We start from the raw sequence: 15,678 nt of genomic DNA on the forward strand, positions 1-15,678 counted from the left end.
ATCTTCTTCGTCAACTACCCCTTCAGTAAAAACCGCTGGTCCATTGTGAGAATTAGGGTTACCCACATCATCCTTCTCTAACATGGCAGCTTTTGGTTTGTTGACGAAACTGGGGGCCTTCCTAGTCTCTTCCCCCGCAAGTACCATGGCCGCCGACAAAGACCCCAGCAAGACAATCATGTTGCCACCAGGCGGCTTCGGATGGCGACCGTCTCATCGATGATCCCTTTATCACCCCCACCAACTGATGACGCCATAGATTGAGAACCGGAAAAAATTTGCTAAGCCAAGATTGCAAAACAGCAGGACAGACTTCAGGAAGAACGAAGCATATCCTTCACGAGGCCCCTAGTCGATTCTTTTATACCAAGAGGACGGCCAGAGAGATTTGGTAGTTGGAGCAATCCAAAACAGCCAGAGAGAATTGGAAGGCGACGGAAAACTTCCTTAAACCCTCTTTTCCCTGAAGCCGAATCCAAACAGAACCAAGGAAAAACCCAGAGGGCCATCCATGCACTGAACCAATCCGCAATTGATTCTCGATCATCATCCGAAAGGCCAGATCTGCTGTGCAGACATGGAAGACAGGAGCAGGCATAGTCCCTACAGACGACACAGACGGATCGGAGGCAAACTCCATCCAGAGACAACCCAAACCAAGGGAGACAGTCGCCGCCGCCCGGTTGCCCGGGCGTCGCCAGAGCCCCAGGCGAAACCCTAACATTTAGCAACAGTTTTATCCATCCAATTTATCATGTGTCAAATAAATACTCTACATACACATATGAGAGTTCATTTACAAGTAGGAGCCAACATAGTCGAGATCGTTCATATGATTGAGAAGAGAGCCAGGTGGTTCAAAGTGCAACAACAGTAAACTTATCTAGTTTTAAGTGAAAACATTGGGTTTTTTCTAACGATATCAGTTGGTATTTCTCAGGAACTGATCATCCATAAAATCGTGAAAACCGAATTGAAGAACCTAATGTTAGGATAGAGTTAGAGATGAAGAACTCTATCCTAGCTAGGGCTATCTTTTAAATAGAAAGGCAATGGCAGTTGTGATCGCACCTAGCCAGTCGAGATTAACACAACAAGATGAATTGTATCTCGTCATAATTCCCATGTTCTATTTCAACTCAACACAAATCTAAAGTTACAACTCTTATAATCTTTCGTTACATCAGCTTAGTACTTGCTACATAAGTTTATTTTTCCAATTACAAAGGTTATAGGATGTTGAGAAATATTGTCTAAGAAGTATTCTAAGCTATTTATATATGTAATATATTTTTGGAAAAAAAATTGCACCACTTAGCACCTTGAGATCTAAAGTAGTGAAAAAAGCAAACTTTCTTGTAAAGTTACAGCGGCCACGTCATCTACTAAATATGGACCGTCCGATTTTCACTGTGGGCATCACATGCCGTTGGATCTTCTGCTAGGCAAAATATCTTCTTGACCCTTCAAGAAACTTCTATATTTTTATAATTCTTCCATACCGCTGGTTAGTGCTTACTTACACCATTTTTCATTTTGCCCCTCTCCCCAATCCTACCGTGTGCGGCACTGCTGCCTCCCATATTCCTGTCGTCCCTCGCTGCCACCTATGCTTCCTCATCTGTGCCTTCTCCCTATCCCCCTTCACCAGCGCTCCTGTGAGACATGCACCACTCGCCTCCAGTTAGCTGCCTACTCCTCCATGGTGCTACCCACAATCCTAGCTCTTCTCCCTAACCACGTTGTCAATGGCGAAGCTTGAAAATCTTCACACGCAGGGCTGAGTTAATGGAAGCTAAAATATTTTCACAAATTACATCGTATTTTTTAAGACTATAATAGGGATTATGAAGCTAGGCATGAGACTCAAGCCCTAACTTCCCCATGCCTATCTCCGTCCCTGCGCACTGCCGTCGCGTCGCTTCCGCCCGATCTCCGCCGCCACCTCCTAGTGCCGGCGGCTAGGGAGAGGATATGGGTAGGAGGAGATCATCGGTCCTCTATCCAGCCACCAACCCCTAATCTTCGTGATCCATTATGGCCGAAGCTTGACATATGGAGTTAAGAAGAGGAAGATGGAGAGTGACCACCGAAGGAGGATGAGATGAAGAGGGCGTGGCCGAGGTGTCCCTTGGAGCCGATCGTGAACACCGGAGGTAGCGATGGCGGTGAGGACATCAGGGAGGTACGATGGTACGATCGATTCATCCATTACTAGTTGTTTTTCATGGTACCGTTGTATCCTTTCTTGTGAATGATAATTGAAAAATGTTCAACTGATTGACAATGTCATGTTGGTTTGTCTGGTGTACTGCTCAATTGCATTTTTTGATTAGCACAATTGCTTTCCGTGCTACTATATATATTGTGTCTCCCAAGCTCCACATATATACTTCTGATCAGTATAGTTTCGACCCTTGCAATCGTCGAATCACGTCCTTCAAGGTATCATGAACCAGCCACCGGTTGTACCGTCCTTAGCATTCCTGATAAGACACTTGTAAGAGCTTGGTAAGACGCTCTCATTTGCTAGCCTCCACTACAATCCATGTTCTGTAGTTAATATGGATAATATTGTTTTATTGTGCTCTGTTTTCTACTAACAATTGCACGTTATATCACTTGTGGACATGAGATAAAGTTGGACGGGAGACAAACCATAGTTGCTACATCACCTTCCACAGATGCACGTGATGTAAGTACTTTGGTGCAACAAGTGTTAAGTTCTCAAATGGAGAAAGCGGAACAAAAGCAATACCATGGTTTATTTGAAACAATGTTTGTGGTTAAGCATAGAGCATATCGTGTCATAATCGATAGTGGGAGTTGCAGTAACCTTGTGAGTTCATATTTGGTTGAGAAGCTTGAGTTGCCTACACAACTGCATCATCATCCATATTACATTAAATGGTTCAACTCTTGTGGTAAGTTTAAGGTAAATAGAATTGTGAGAATAAAATTTTCGATTGGAAGCTACTGTGATACTGCAAATTTTGATCTTGTGCCTATGCAAGCATGTTCTTTGTTGTTTGGTCAACCATGGATAAATGATAATAATGATTTGCATAATGATATTGCTAATACATACACATTTAGACATAATGGTCGAAAATTAAAATTGGAACCAATGAGTGTTGCTAAAATTTTCAAAGATAATCTTGAAAGGTTAAAAAATAGAACCAATAATATTGCGATGCCTTCAACTAAGTCTGAGTTATTACAAAACGAACGTATTGTTGTGCCTCTTGCTTTGGATACTAATATTTTGTAGATATCTTAGAACAACCAAGGTAATGAGGAAGAGAAGAAAGACAGAGAGCAAAAAGACCTACCCATAGCTCCATGCATGTTTGAGGAATGTTTAATTGACCAAGCGCCTTTAATTTCTGAAGATGAGAAAAAAGATAATGATAATGGTGTTACAACTACTCAAGGTATGCATAGTTACGATCTGACAATTATGTCCACTACTTATGCTACTTTAGAGCAACCCATAGTGGAAACAATTGTTGAAATACCTGTGTCACAAAAACAATTTGCTTGATGTTTCTTGTGATAAAGAATAGCTGTGCGATGCTTCACTTATATACATGCCACAATTAGAGAATAAACATGTTAGTTATGTTGTTGAACTGCCATGTGTTGAGTTTAAACATGTTATTCGCATTGCTAGCAAAACTGAAGAGCTTAAATTGCTATATTCCTTAAATACTTAGGGCTATATTCAATTTGATGATTTTTGTCCACTCAACTGTTTAGAGAAGAAATTATTTGCTAGATCTGAATTTCCATGTCCACTTGATGTGATTTTTCATGTTATTGGCAATTATGATAGTAAAGGAGAATATAATGTGCATCGAGTATATATTTGTTCGAATTTGACTATGCATCCTTTTCATGATGAAATGTATTGTCTAAAGGACCGTATGCGTATAAATAATTCTATATCTAGTTCCTTTAGTTGTTTAAATGAGTTACAGGTTGGTTTGCATATACTATTACTATGTGTTGGGGTTATATTACTGAATATGCATCCTTAGTTCAATAAGCAAGACATAATTTTATTGAGTAATTGGACAAGATAGTATCATCTAAAATTTAATGGACTCTTAGTAGGATAATTCAAGTATTGATCAGCCATCTCAGTGCATAGTTGACAGCAAGAATTATCTTGGATGATCTACAAGTGCATTTGAGTTAAGGACTATATCTGTATATAGTTCTATAAACTAATGTTCAGTAAAGCCATCATAGAATGAATTTTGAATGCATGCATAGTTAGAAATAATCATTGTTCTATTTAACCTCAAGAGCTTAAGATAACTAGATAAGATCAATATTGTGCTACTATTTCTAGTTAAATAGGCAGAGCATAAATGGGTAGACAATAATCCATTTCTCAGTATAGACACTAAATAAAGCATCTAGGATCCATCGGCAGAATAATAGGTATCAACATTAGGTCAGCTAGAAGAGCAGAGCAAATTTAGAGAAAAGAATGGCATCTATTAGTGTGTACAAATATATCTTTAGTTTAAGTATATGCAATCGTAGTTTATAAAATTATCAGGAAACAATAAAGTATAGTATCTGAATAAAAATCATAGCATAGTTAGGTCATCAATAAGCCTAATTTCTCCCTGCATGAATAAGTCTAATCAAGTAAATTATATAGAGGCAAGAGTCAGGACATATAGTCAGTAGCAGTAAATTATTTAAGGAAATTAGTCAACATTTATATAAAATTCTAAAATAAAACCCTACCAGCCGGCACCCGAGCTCGCCGCCGCTGCCCGCCGCCGTCGTCATCGCTGAGGTCGTCGTCGCCGCGGGGAGGTCGTCATCGCTGCGCCCGAGCCGGACCCGCTGCACCACCGCTGGCCGCCCCCGCTCCTGCCACCCACTCCCGCCTCCGGATCCGGGCGGGACGAGGCCCGCCGCCGCTGGATCCGGGCAGGACGAGGCCCGCGTCACCGCCCACTCGTCATTGTCATCGGGGTCGGTGCCGCCGCCACCACCCGCGTCATCGTCGTCATCGCCCACTTGTTGTCGTCGCCACCCACTCATTGTTATCGTCGGGGTCGGCGCCTCCTCCTCATCATCGGGGTCGGTGCCGCTGCGGAGGGGGCAGCCTGAGCGACGGGGACGACACGGCACGCGCCAGCAGCTGCCGCCGGACGGCACTCATGCTCGGCGCCGAGAGAGGAAGAGAAAGAGAGGGAGAGGAGAGAAAGAGTGAGAGAGAAGAAGAGAAAGAGTGAGGAGAAACGGAAAATATCAGTGGGGAGAGAGAGAGGAGGAGGAAAGATGAAATATTTTGAAGTGGTGAGGAGGGAAAATTTTCATTTGAAATTTCGAATCGATTTTTATGGCACTAAATCAACTCGTATGAAAAAGTTGTAAAAAAAAGTTGCATAACTCATTTAGATCTACCATTTTTCTTTTGGTCATTTCTTGATCTGAGTTTGATTGAACTATATAAAATTTAAACTTTAAAATATAATAAATTCAAATAATTTTTTGGGTAGTAAATGATACAAATGAAAAAAAAATATCATCAGCAAAGTTGTATAACATACCAAGATCTACAACTTTTATTTTGATCATTTTTCTATATGACTTTGTTTGGCAGTATGAATTTGAATTTCAAATTATGACAACTTCAAACAACATTTACAAGTACTAAAGGATTTCAACTAAAAAAGACATCAATAACAAAGTGGTATAACTCATCAAGATCAATAACTTTTATTTGGGTCATTTCTTCATCCGATAAAGCGATTTGTAACAATGTTAACAAAATGTACATATCTCTTATATAGTTTATAAACTATAATAAGAGAGAAATGTAAATTTCGTGAACAATGTTACTATTACTTTATCGGATGATGAAATGACCAGAATAAAAGTTATAGATATTGATGAGTTATACAACTTTGTTGTTGATGACTTTTTCAGTCGAAATCATTTAGTGTTTGAAAATGTTGTTTGCAGTTGTCATAATTTGAAATTCAAATTCAAATTATTGAAACAAAGTCATATAGCAAAATGACCAAAACAAAAGTTGTAGATATTGATGAGTTATACAACTTTGTTGTTGATGACTTTTTCAGTTGAAACCATTTAGTATTTAAAAATATTATTTGAAGTTGTCATTATTTGAAACTCTTGAGTAAATTTCACAAAACTACTGATACTATGACCAAATTATCACAAAACTACAGATTTAACTCGGTGTATCACAAAACTACACATTTAACACCAAAGTTGTCACAAAACTACACATTTAAGATGAAGTATCACAAAACTACATATTTAGTAACTAAATTATCACAAAACTACATGTTTAGAATCAATTTAATCACAAAGTAATGATGTTGATAGCTCCACTATAACAATGGTGCTAGGGATTTAAACTCCAAAAGTTGTAGTTTTGTGATAAGTTCAATATTAAATATGCATTTTTATGATACTTAATCTAAAATCTGTAGTTTTGTGATAAATTTAGTGCTAAATATGTAGTTTTGTGATACAACTCCTTAAATCTGTAGTTTTGTGATAATTTGGTCAAAATACCTGTAGTTTTGTGAAATTTACTCTAATTTGAAATTCAAATTTTATATAGGTCAATCAAACTCAGAGGGAGAAATAAAAAAAATAAAATAGGTAGATCTCAATAAGTTATACAACTTTGTTGTTGATAACTTCTTCACGTAAGTTCATTTAGTATGATAAAATTCGATTCGAAGTTTTAATATTTTGAAATTAATTGAAAGGAGGGAGGCAAAATGGACTTCTCGGCGAGGGAGGAGTAAAAGGGCTGGCCCGTAATAGGCCTGGTTTCATTCCATCTCTGTTTAACCTTTCTTTCTTTTTATTTTATTATACCATTGTGGATTAACACACAAAAATCATACTAAACGAGGTTATGTGAAAAAGTTATGAAAAACAAAGTTGTATAACTTATTAAGATCTACCAATTTTATTTTGGTTATTTCTCCATCTGAGTTTGATTGACCTATATAATATTTGAATTTAAAATTATAACAACTTCAAACAACATTTTTAAATACTAAATGATTTCAATTGAAAAAGTCATCAACAACAAAGTTGTATAAATCATCAATATCTACAACTTTTGTTTTGGTCATTTTGCTATATGACTCTGTTTCAATAATTTGAATTTGAATTTCAAATTATGACAACTTCAAATAACATTTTCAAATAGTAAATGATCTCAACTGAAAAAGTCATCAACATCAAAGTTGTATAACTCATCAATATCTATAACTTTTATTTTGGTCATATCTTTATCCGATAAAGTGATAGTAACATTGTTCATAAAATTTACATATGTCTTATATGGTTTCATAGGCTGTTAAAATTTCATTTACATGAATGTTTAGCTAACAACCTCTGGCGGTCACCACCGAAAATGTTGCATTTCTACATACAGTAAAAAACAGAGAGAGGGCGGTTGTAGTTCATTACCATAGACAGTCGGCTTACAACAATCGTCTCTGCAAATGAATTTTACTGTCGTCCCCCTTTTGATTTCTGTAGGTGCAAAAATATATTTCGTATTTTCACAACTCACCCATTTTTTCGCACGAAATATGCTTCTGCACGAAACGTTGGATTTACACCCAATTATTTTCTTTTCATCTATTGCCTCTTACTATGTCACTTAGAATGCACTTCTCACTTGAACAAAATATGCATGTTAGGTCTTTGGGTTCCATACTAACTCAACTCAACTGAAAAAATCATCAACCATAAAGATTTAATCTCGTCAAACATTATAACTTTTGTACAGAGCATGTCTACATCGGTTTGTAAATTTCTAAAAATTTGTTTATCCACATAATCTAAGAAATTATAATGCATAGTCGGAGATGTAAACAATCTCAAATGAAAAAACATGCTCAACTATAAAAATGTACTAGCTACTTCCATCTCAAAATATAGCATCTGACCTTGTCCACATAATAGCTAAAAATTGCTATATTTTAAGATGGAGGTACTACATCTCATCAAACCCGGATAACTTGGTACTTGATGAGGAACTAGGTCCCGATCTTCCGATAGGTACTAGATAGGTCAATTGTAAAGATCCAACATTAATGATCCAGAGGATCTAATCAGAATGATCGAACCCCTCACAGTCACTACACCACTCTTCGTTGGTTATCACCCGAGCCGAGACACGGTTGACCTCGCTGATAAGGCTATCTCCTCCAAGCGAATTGAGAACACAAGCAAAAGAGTGGAAGATGTAATCTTAATATATTGTGAATATTCGATGAAGGTCACAAATTGGGGTTCCACAGACCGGACTAGCGGCGAAACTACAATGGCAGAATAATCTAAGAAAAATCAACCCCTATTTCGATGATGGTTATTGAATAAATAGGTTATAGAGTCAACCAAGGACCCTTGTACGCGTCAGCAATGGACTCCAACACAATACACAGGCTAACGACCCCAAAAACTATGATGCACCACTTGAACAAATTCTGGATGCCAACTTATTTCGACGGGACATTTAATTATTTGCCACTTTTAAGATGTATCAATTAAGGATTTGCCACTCGCTGTCTATGACATGTGGGCCCTCATGTGTCTATGACATGTGGGCCCAATGGCAAGTCCTTTAGAACCACTCGTAAGAGTGGCAAATAGTTAATTATTCCTATTTCGACTATTCATGTGGACTCAAATGGAATTTCGATGTGAGACTAGGCCCATTGGAAAAATGACATCGTTAGCTTTCCATACATATGTGTAGAGTATCGAAAACAGAGTCCAAATGAGTTCTGAGTGATGATTTTAATGAGGGTTGCTCCTAGATTTTAAGGTGGGGGCACAAACTTGATATATATAAACTAGATGATTCCTGCGCATTGCTGTGAGGTGGTTGTATATACATTAATGACTGAAAAATGTATACACTATAAAAATAATGAATAAAAAAATGTGATGTTTAGTAGCTAAACAATATTTAATATTAGAAGACTTGAGCTAAGATGAAAAGAAATAAACATTAAAAGAATCAAATTAAACACTATTTACAATATTTTTACTTTTTCTTTGTTTATTTTGATGTATGGTTAGGATAAATTATATTGATGATTAGTTATTCAGATGTTTCCATATTGTGAGAACATTGTCAAATATTGTTGGCGCCATATCCTAATCACAATAATGTATTTACAAATATAAATTAAAGCTGCAACTTAACATAGTACGATACATTCATAATGAATATCTTAACCTTTTTGGGCCATGGTTGTTCATATGAATTCACACATGCATAAGAAGCTAACATATTAAGGTCATGAATACAAATAACTAAAGTCATAAATAGAAATAACTAGAGGACTTTAATTTATATATGGTCCTATAGCATATTTTTACGGTCATTTTTTTTAACCTGGCTACGTCTGTATTAATGAGCACGTAATCATCATATGAGTTGAAGTGTTCAAACCCACACATGTCACGACAGAAAGTGTTCCTTGTCGCCTCTATAACCAATAAAGACAAAAAGAATATAAATTACGAAATGCAACTGTTCGCGCGGGAATCACGGATTGAAGTTGACAATAGTGAGTATATTAGGGCATGTGATCAGCATTGGAGGAGAAGAGGCTTTTCACTACTTCAGGAGCAATTGATTAATAAGTCCAACAATTAGGTGTCAGCAGAGTAAGCATTATTAACTGATTATTATCACATGCCACTATTACTCATCCCACATTGTACTTGCAGGCATATTCCTTGCAGCATCTATCTATATAATGACCTGCTCCCATCACCATCACCATCTTCCACAACTCCAGCAATTAATCCTTCAAGAATCACAGAAACATATATAGCTATCCACCATGGACACCACGGCAAGCTGCAGCTTGCCCGACGCCTGGCCGGAGCCCGTCGTCCCGGTGCAATCCTTGTCGGAAGCCGGCGTCTCCGCCGTGCCGCCGCAATACATCAAGCCGCCACAGGATCGCCCGGTTCTCCCCGCGCCAAGCCTCGACGTCCCCACCGTCGACGTCGCCGCGTTCCTCGACCTCGACGGCGCCGCCGCCGCTTGCGCTGCTGCCGAGCAGCTGAAGAACCTAGCCGAGGCATGCTCGAAGCATGGCTTCTTCCAGGTTGTCAACCATGGCGTGCAGGCAAGCACCGTGGAGAGGATGAGAGGCGCGTGGAGGAGGTTCTTTGCCCTAGAGATGGAGGAGAAGAAGGCGTGCTCCAACTCGCCGTCGGCGCCGGAAGGGTACGGCAGCCGCGCCGGAGTCGAGAAGGGAGCTCTCCTTGACTGGGGTGACTACTATTTCCTCAACATTTTGCCGAGGGAGATCAAGCGTCGTAACAAGTGGCCAAAATCACCGCATGACCTAAGGTACATACGTCTGGTTAAATTCTTCAGCATTTTCTACTCATCTCGTTGATATCTGATTAAATTAGTTCTTTGTGTGAGCATATTTCTTATCAAAAATATTTGAAACCTCAACTTAATTTGGCGAGATTTTGTAATTAAACAAGTCGTCAATCTGTACGTATGTACATGGGCCATTGTATATTTTTTCTTTGTTAAAGGATATTAAAATTCAGAATGAATAAATTTAGAATATATGTTCATAAATCTACTATTAATAAAAAGAAGTATAGAGTCTCGCTTGTATAGCTTGAAAGTAAAAAAACAAAAACTGGGTTTTCAATGTTATATTTTATTTAACACAAATTATTAATATCATCTATAGTTATAATAAATATTGTGATACATGCAAATTAATGGTTAGATCTTTCCAGGCAAATTGTAAATTTTTTGATTGTGTCCAACTATATATACTTCCTCTATATTTTTAATAGATAACATCGTTAAATTTTGGACACACGTTTGGTGATTCGTCTTATTAAAAATCTTTACATAATTATCATTTATTGTATCATCTAGTTGTTTTATTTTGTGTGTACACGACAAGATTGTATGCACAAAATATGTTATTGACTAAAAGTAATTTAAACATGTTTTATATCGTATGTCGTTGCATAGATTTTTCAGATAAGAACGAATGACCAAATGTGTATCTCAAAGTTAACAGCGTTATCTATTAAAAACAGAGGGAATGTATATAACTAGAGATAAGCATATACATAGACAGATAAATCGATAAATAGATACCTTATATATGTAGATTAATTACTCAAGTAGATTTTGGTTTACGTGGTTAACTTGTGAAGTCCTCCAAACAGTTCCATAGTGTCACCAACTAAAATGTTTTCTTCGATCAAGACAAAACACAAATAGACTAATCATATCCTAATTATCCTCATCTATATTTTTTGTTGCAGGGAGATCACGGAGGATTACGGGCGTGATCTGATGAATCTCTGTGAAGTGCTACTCAAAGCCATGTCGCTGAGCTTGGGATTAGGTGAGAACCAACTCCACGCGGCCTTCGGCAGCGACGACGGCATCTCGGCGTGCATGCGAGTGAACTACTACCCCAAGTGCCCCCAGCCGGAGCTAACGCTGGGCATCTCCTCCCACTCCGACGCCGGCGGCATCGCCGTGCTTCTCGCCGACGACCGTGTGAAGGGGACGCAGGTGCTAAAGGGGGACACGTGGTACACGGTGCAGCCGATCCCCAATGCATTTCTAGTCAACGTTGGCGACCAGATTCAGGTGATTAAAATCGTTTTGTTTTTGACCTTTTGCTAGCTCCGGTATTTGCACCTTTATAAAGTAGGAGTATGTATTAATTTTGGTGTATGTTTGAAAATATATATACCAGACGAAAAATTGCATATGTTGCATTTCAAATATTTTATGTTCTTCCCTAGTTTAAGATTGAGCAAGTGACAAGTGTTAAATCTGTCATAATTAATTAGTTCATCGAGAAGGAAATGTCAACGTCGGTCCACCAGTATTATATAGCAGGCCATGTTTACATCCTAACTTTTTTTCCTTCAAACTTCCAACTTTTCCGTCACATCAAACTTTTCTACACACACTTTCTGTCACATCAAATTTTCAACTTTTCCGTCACATCGTTCCAATTTCTTTAAACTTCCAATTTTGACGTGTAACTAAACACAGTCACAGAACGCTCCCGGACAAAATACCTTGTTTAATTTGTACTCCCTTTGAATATACATATTTTATATCTATTATATACTAAAAGTCCATTAAACTTCCTACAAATGCTCCTAAGCCGTCACTTGGCGCTCTAATAAATTAGAGAAATCCAAGAAATTCTAGAAAAAAAAGCAAAACATCTCACCCTTGATTTTCACTTAATATAGCGGGCTCATAATTTTGCACCATTAGATCTATATTAAACAAAATAAACCAAGATCCCATCCTCTCCCGTTCCCCTCATGGGCCTCCACTCCTCACGTACATGTACGTGTACGTACGTTACTCCCTCACCACCTCTCTTTTCTTCATCCCATCCATCTTCTAATTTTTTAGATAATAAATTTATTATGTAAAAAATAATTAGATAACTAAATAAATATAATTTTTTACAACATATTCTATTTATCTATATTAGCCATGTGTTTTGATATATAAGAAATACATCGTTTGACAAATACTCCTACAAATAGCAAAAAATAATAACATATACTATCATGTGGTCGCAAATAATTTTACGTCATCTCTCCTTGCTCACTTTGGCCTCCTTAATTTCTAGCTAGCAAATAATAAATATCCATTACATTAAACATCGTATATAACAATATATCTATTATATACTAAAAGTCTATTAAACTTCCTACGAACACTCTCAAGTTGTTACGTGGCTTTTTACGAACGCTCATACATCGCCATGTGACACGATAATAAATTAGAGAATTGTAAGAAAAAGTGAAACATCTAACACTTAAACTGTGGATCCGTTATTTTGGACCATTAGATTATTAGATCCATTAAAATATAATCTCTCACTTCTAATATACCGTTTCTATATGAGAGAAAATACATCCGAAAGTGATAAAAAAAGGCCAAAATAAAAAAAAGATAAAAAACCAAAAAACAGTTACAGATTGAAAAGAAAAATTAACAGCTAACATATAAAACGTCCAATCCGGCAATCTGCTCACCTCTCAATCATGTATATGCATCATCTGTTCTTTTTTTTTCATAAGTTGTTGAGAGCAAAAGCACCATGGTTACATCTGTCGATGTCCTCTTCATGGATGGTTACATGCATGCGTGCATCCTTGCATGTATTAACTTATAAAAAATATATGTTGGTTTTATGCTCAGCTTAATTCGTTTTATTACTGACAATCTACCATCTATCTATTAATTATATACTGAAAGTCCAATAAACTTCGTCTAAATGCTACTAAGCCACCACATAGCATCTCTATAAATGGTTCTAAGCCGCCACATAGCATCCCTATAAACGCTTCTAAGCTACCACGTGGCGCTATAATAAATCACATAAATTCTAAGAAAAACAGCATTTAACCGTTAGTTTTCATTTATTTTGCTAGACCATTGTTTTATCCATGCATTGAATCTATCTTAAAAAACTACCAATTTAATTTATCACTAAAAGTCCCCACTTCTAGGTGTAAATAAGTATGTCCCCACGCAGGTCCCACGTTCCTCTCTTTCGTTTTGTTTTCTTTGTGAAATCCAAAAGGCAATACACTGTTAAAAAGTTTGAACTCAGCTCAAAACTATAGTTGGGATTTAAAATTAAAATTTAAACCTCCTTTGGATTATAGTAAAAAAAGTGTGCGATTGGGATTCCTATTGATTGCATCACTATACCGTCCTTGAATTTGCACGAATACATTATAGTAAGTCTGATGAAAAAATTCATATCCTACCGATACCATGCAAAAATAAACATAGGAAATTTTAATTAAACATCTTATGAACACTATTGTACATGGTACTATAATAAATTAGAGAAAATAATAGAAATTATCAGAAAAATATAAAATATAACACGTTTAGCAGTCCAAGAAACGTTATCACTATGAACTAGATGGCCCGCACATTGCTGTAGGAGAATTGTGTGATAAAGTAGTAGATATGAGTAGTAGAAAAAATATCTTATTTACTATATGATTATCTTTCATGTGCTTGTATATTTTGTACCTTCATCAATTATTCAAAAGTTATAAATGGTTGAGTTGTATGGTGTGGCTTTTGGGGAGAAGAGATGCAATTTGCACCCTTGATGAATCATCCAAGGGCTAAAAACAATTGAGGTGTTGTGGCTTCATGAGAGAAGAGAGAATTAGCATTAACTGCACTTATTGAGAATGAACTTTATAGATATATAGGATAAGGGAGTAGCCACTCCGATAAGCTCTTTAGAAAGCTACTAAAACGCTTAATATGTAGTATACAATATACTTGATCAATTATTACGAGGTATATCCACACTACCACTATCTACTAATCCCTAAATCATATTGCTTACAAGGTATCCATGCACGGTGCATATAACGATTAGCTGATATCCAAAAAGTTGCGGTATATCTCTATAGCAATAAAATTAATAAAATAGTAATAAGATGCATGCGTATGTTTTTTCCCTTCGCATGGGATCGAGAAAATCAAGCTGCTAACGGAAAGGTTGTTTGGTTAACTGCAATTTATTTATGCAATGAAAGATGATGATTTCATCTATGTGGGTTAACAAATTTTAAAATTCATGTTATTTATGTCCTCTGTACAAAATTCGTTTACTGTCCGAAATTTGTTTATTCGTTGTTTTACACATGCATTTCTAACATGTTTCCGGCCTTTATACTTTTTTTTTCAATCATGTGTTATAAAAGAACATTCAAATTCTTTCATCGAGAGACAAAGTCATAATATTTAAAATCCTAATAATAAAATTTAAATAAGATGTCCACGCAACTGCGCGGGCTACCTTACTAGTTTAGAATAACATTCAGTCAAAGTATTGCATTGTAGACTATGAATAGTTTCACAAGTATATTTAGTTTAGAGGAAAAAAAAGATAAACAACTTACAATTGATCATCACCGTTACTTTGTATTTTGTAAAATAATAACCACTCGCCCATGACTCGTATGGAGTGGTAGTTTCTCTCTCCCTCTTCTGAAATATGGCCTCCTTTTTCAGAAACTAATTAACCACCACTGTAGATCATAAGCAACGACAAGTACAAGAGCGTGGAGCACCGCGCAGTGGCGAGCTCCGATGACGCGCGGTTCACCGTCGCCTTCTTCTGCAACCCTAGCGGGAACCTTCCGATCGGCCCGGCAGCTCAGCTGGTGAGCTCGCAGTCGCCGGCGCTCTACACGCCCATCGTCTTCGACGAGTACCGCAGGTTCTCCCGCAGGAGGGGGCTCAAAGGGAAGTCCCAGCTCGAGGCCATGAAGAACAGCAAGGTGCACTGAGCAAGCTATATATGTAATAGAATGTCAGAAAAACCGTACGTGGTGACGTTCTCTCTTAAAAATGATCTGTAATGTTGGCGTTGTCATTAATCCTAACGATTTTCATTATTATTCTTTATAGATAGCTCAAGTGGAACTTATTGCCTACCGAGATGCACAGATCAACTTGAGGAACTTGTTTACTTCTGATAAAAATTAACAGAACAGTTCGACAGCGCTAGCCATCGCGCTTCTCAAAAAAAAAAAAATTGGGCATTTACAAATTAAGATTTT

At 37.2% G+C, this 15,678-nt stretch overlaps 1 protein-coding gene across 1 annotated transcript; it reads left to right on the top strand.

The window, feature by feature from the left end:
* The first annotated feature begins 9,845 nt into the window (after nucleotides 1-9,845).
* On the top strand, nucleotides 9,846-15,535 carry LOC9266684 (jasmonate-induced oxygenase 4). Its single transcript, XM_015760749.3, has 3 exons — nucleotides 9,846-10,405; nucleotides 11,359-11,692; nucleotides 15,151-15,535. Exons 1-3 carry the CDS (start codon nucleotides 9,888-9,890, stop codon nucleotides 15,403-15,405), a joined length of 1,107 nt encoding a protein of 368 aa, XP_015616235.1. The 5' UTR covers nucleotides 9,846-9,887; the 3' UTR covers nucleotides 15,406-15,535.
* Nucleotides 15,536-15,678: the final 143 nt, after the last annotated feature.

The sequence above is a fragment of the Oryza sativa genome, chromosome 11 (assembly GCF_034140825.1).
Source record: "Oryza sativa Japonica Group chromosome 11, ASM3414082v1".
Taxonomy (NCBI): Eukaryota; Viridiplantae; Streptophyta; class Magnoliopsida; order Poales; family Poaceae; genus Oryza; species Oryza sativa.

What these genes read in the sequence shown, in the direction of transcription:
- LOC9266684 (XM_015760749.3), top strand. Translation starts at nt 9,888, where the DNA reads ATGGACACCACGGCAAGCTGCAGCTTGCCCGACGCCTGGCCGGAGCCC. An exon ending in AAATCACCGCATGACCTAAG is followed by an intron (nt 10,406 to 11,358) that starts GTACATACGTCT and finishes TTTTTGTTGCAG; the next exon opens with GGAGATCACGGAGGATTACG. An exon ending in ACGTTGGCGACCAGATTCAG is followed by an intron (nt 11,693 to 15,150) that starts GTGATTAAAATC and finishes CCACCACTGTAG; the next exon opens with ATCATAAGCAACGACAAGTA.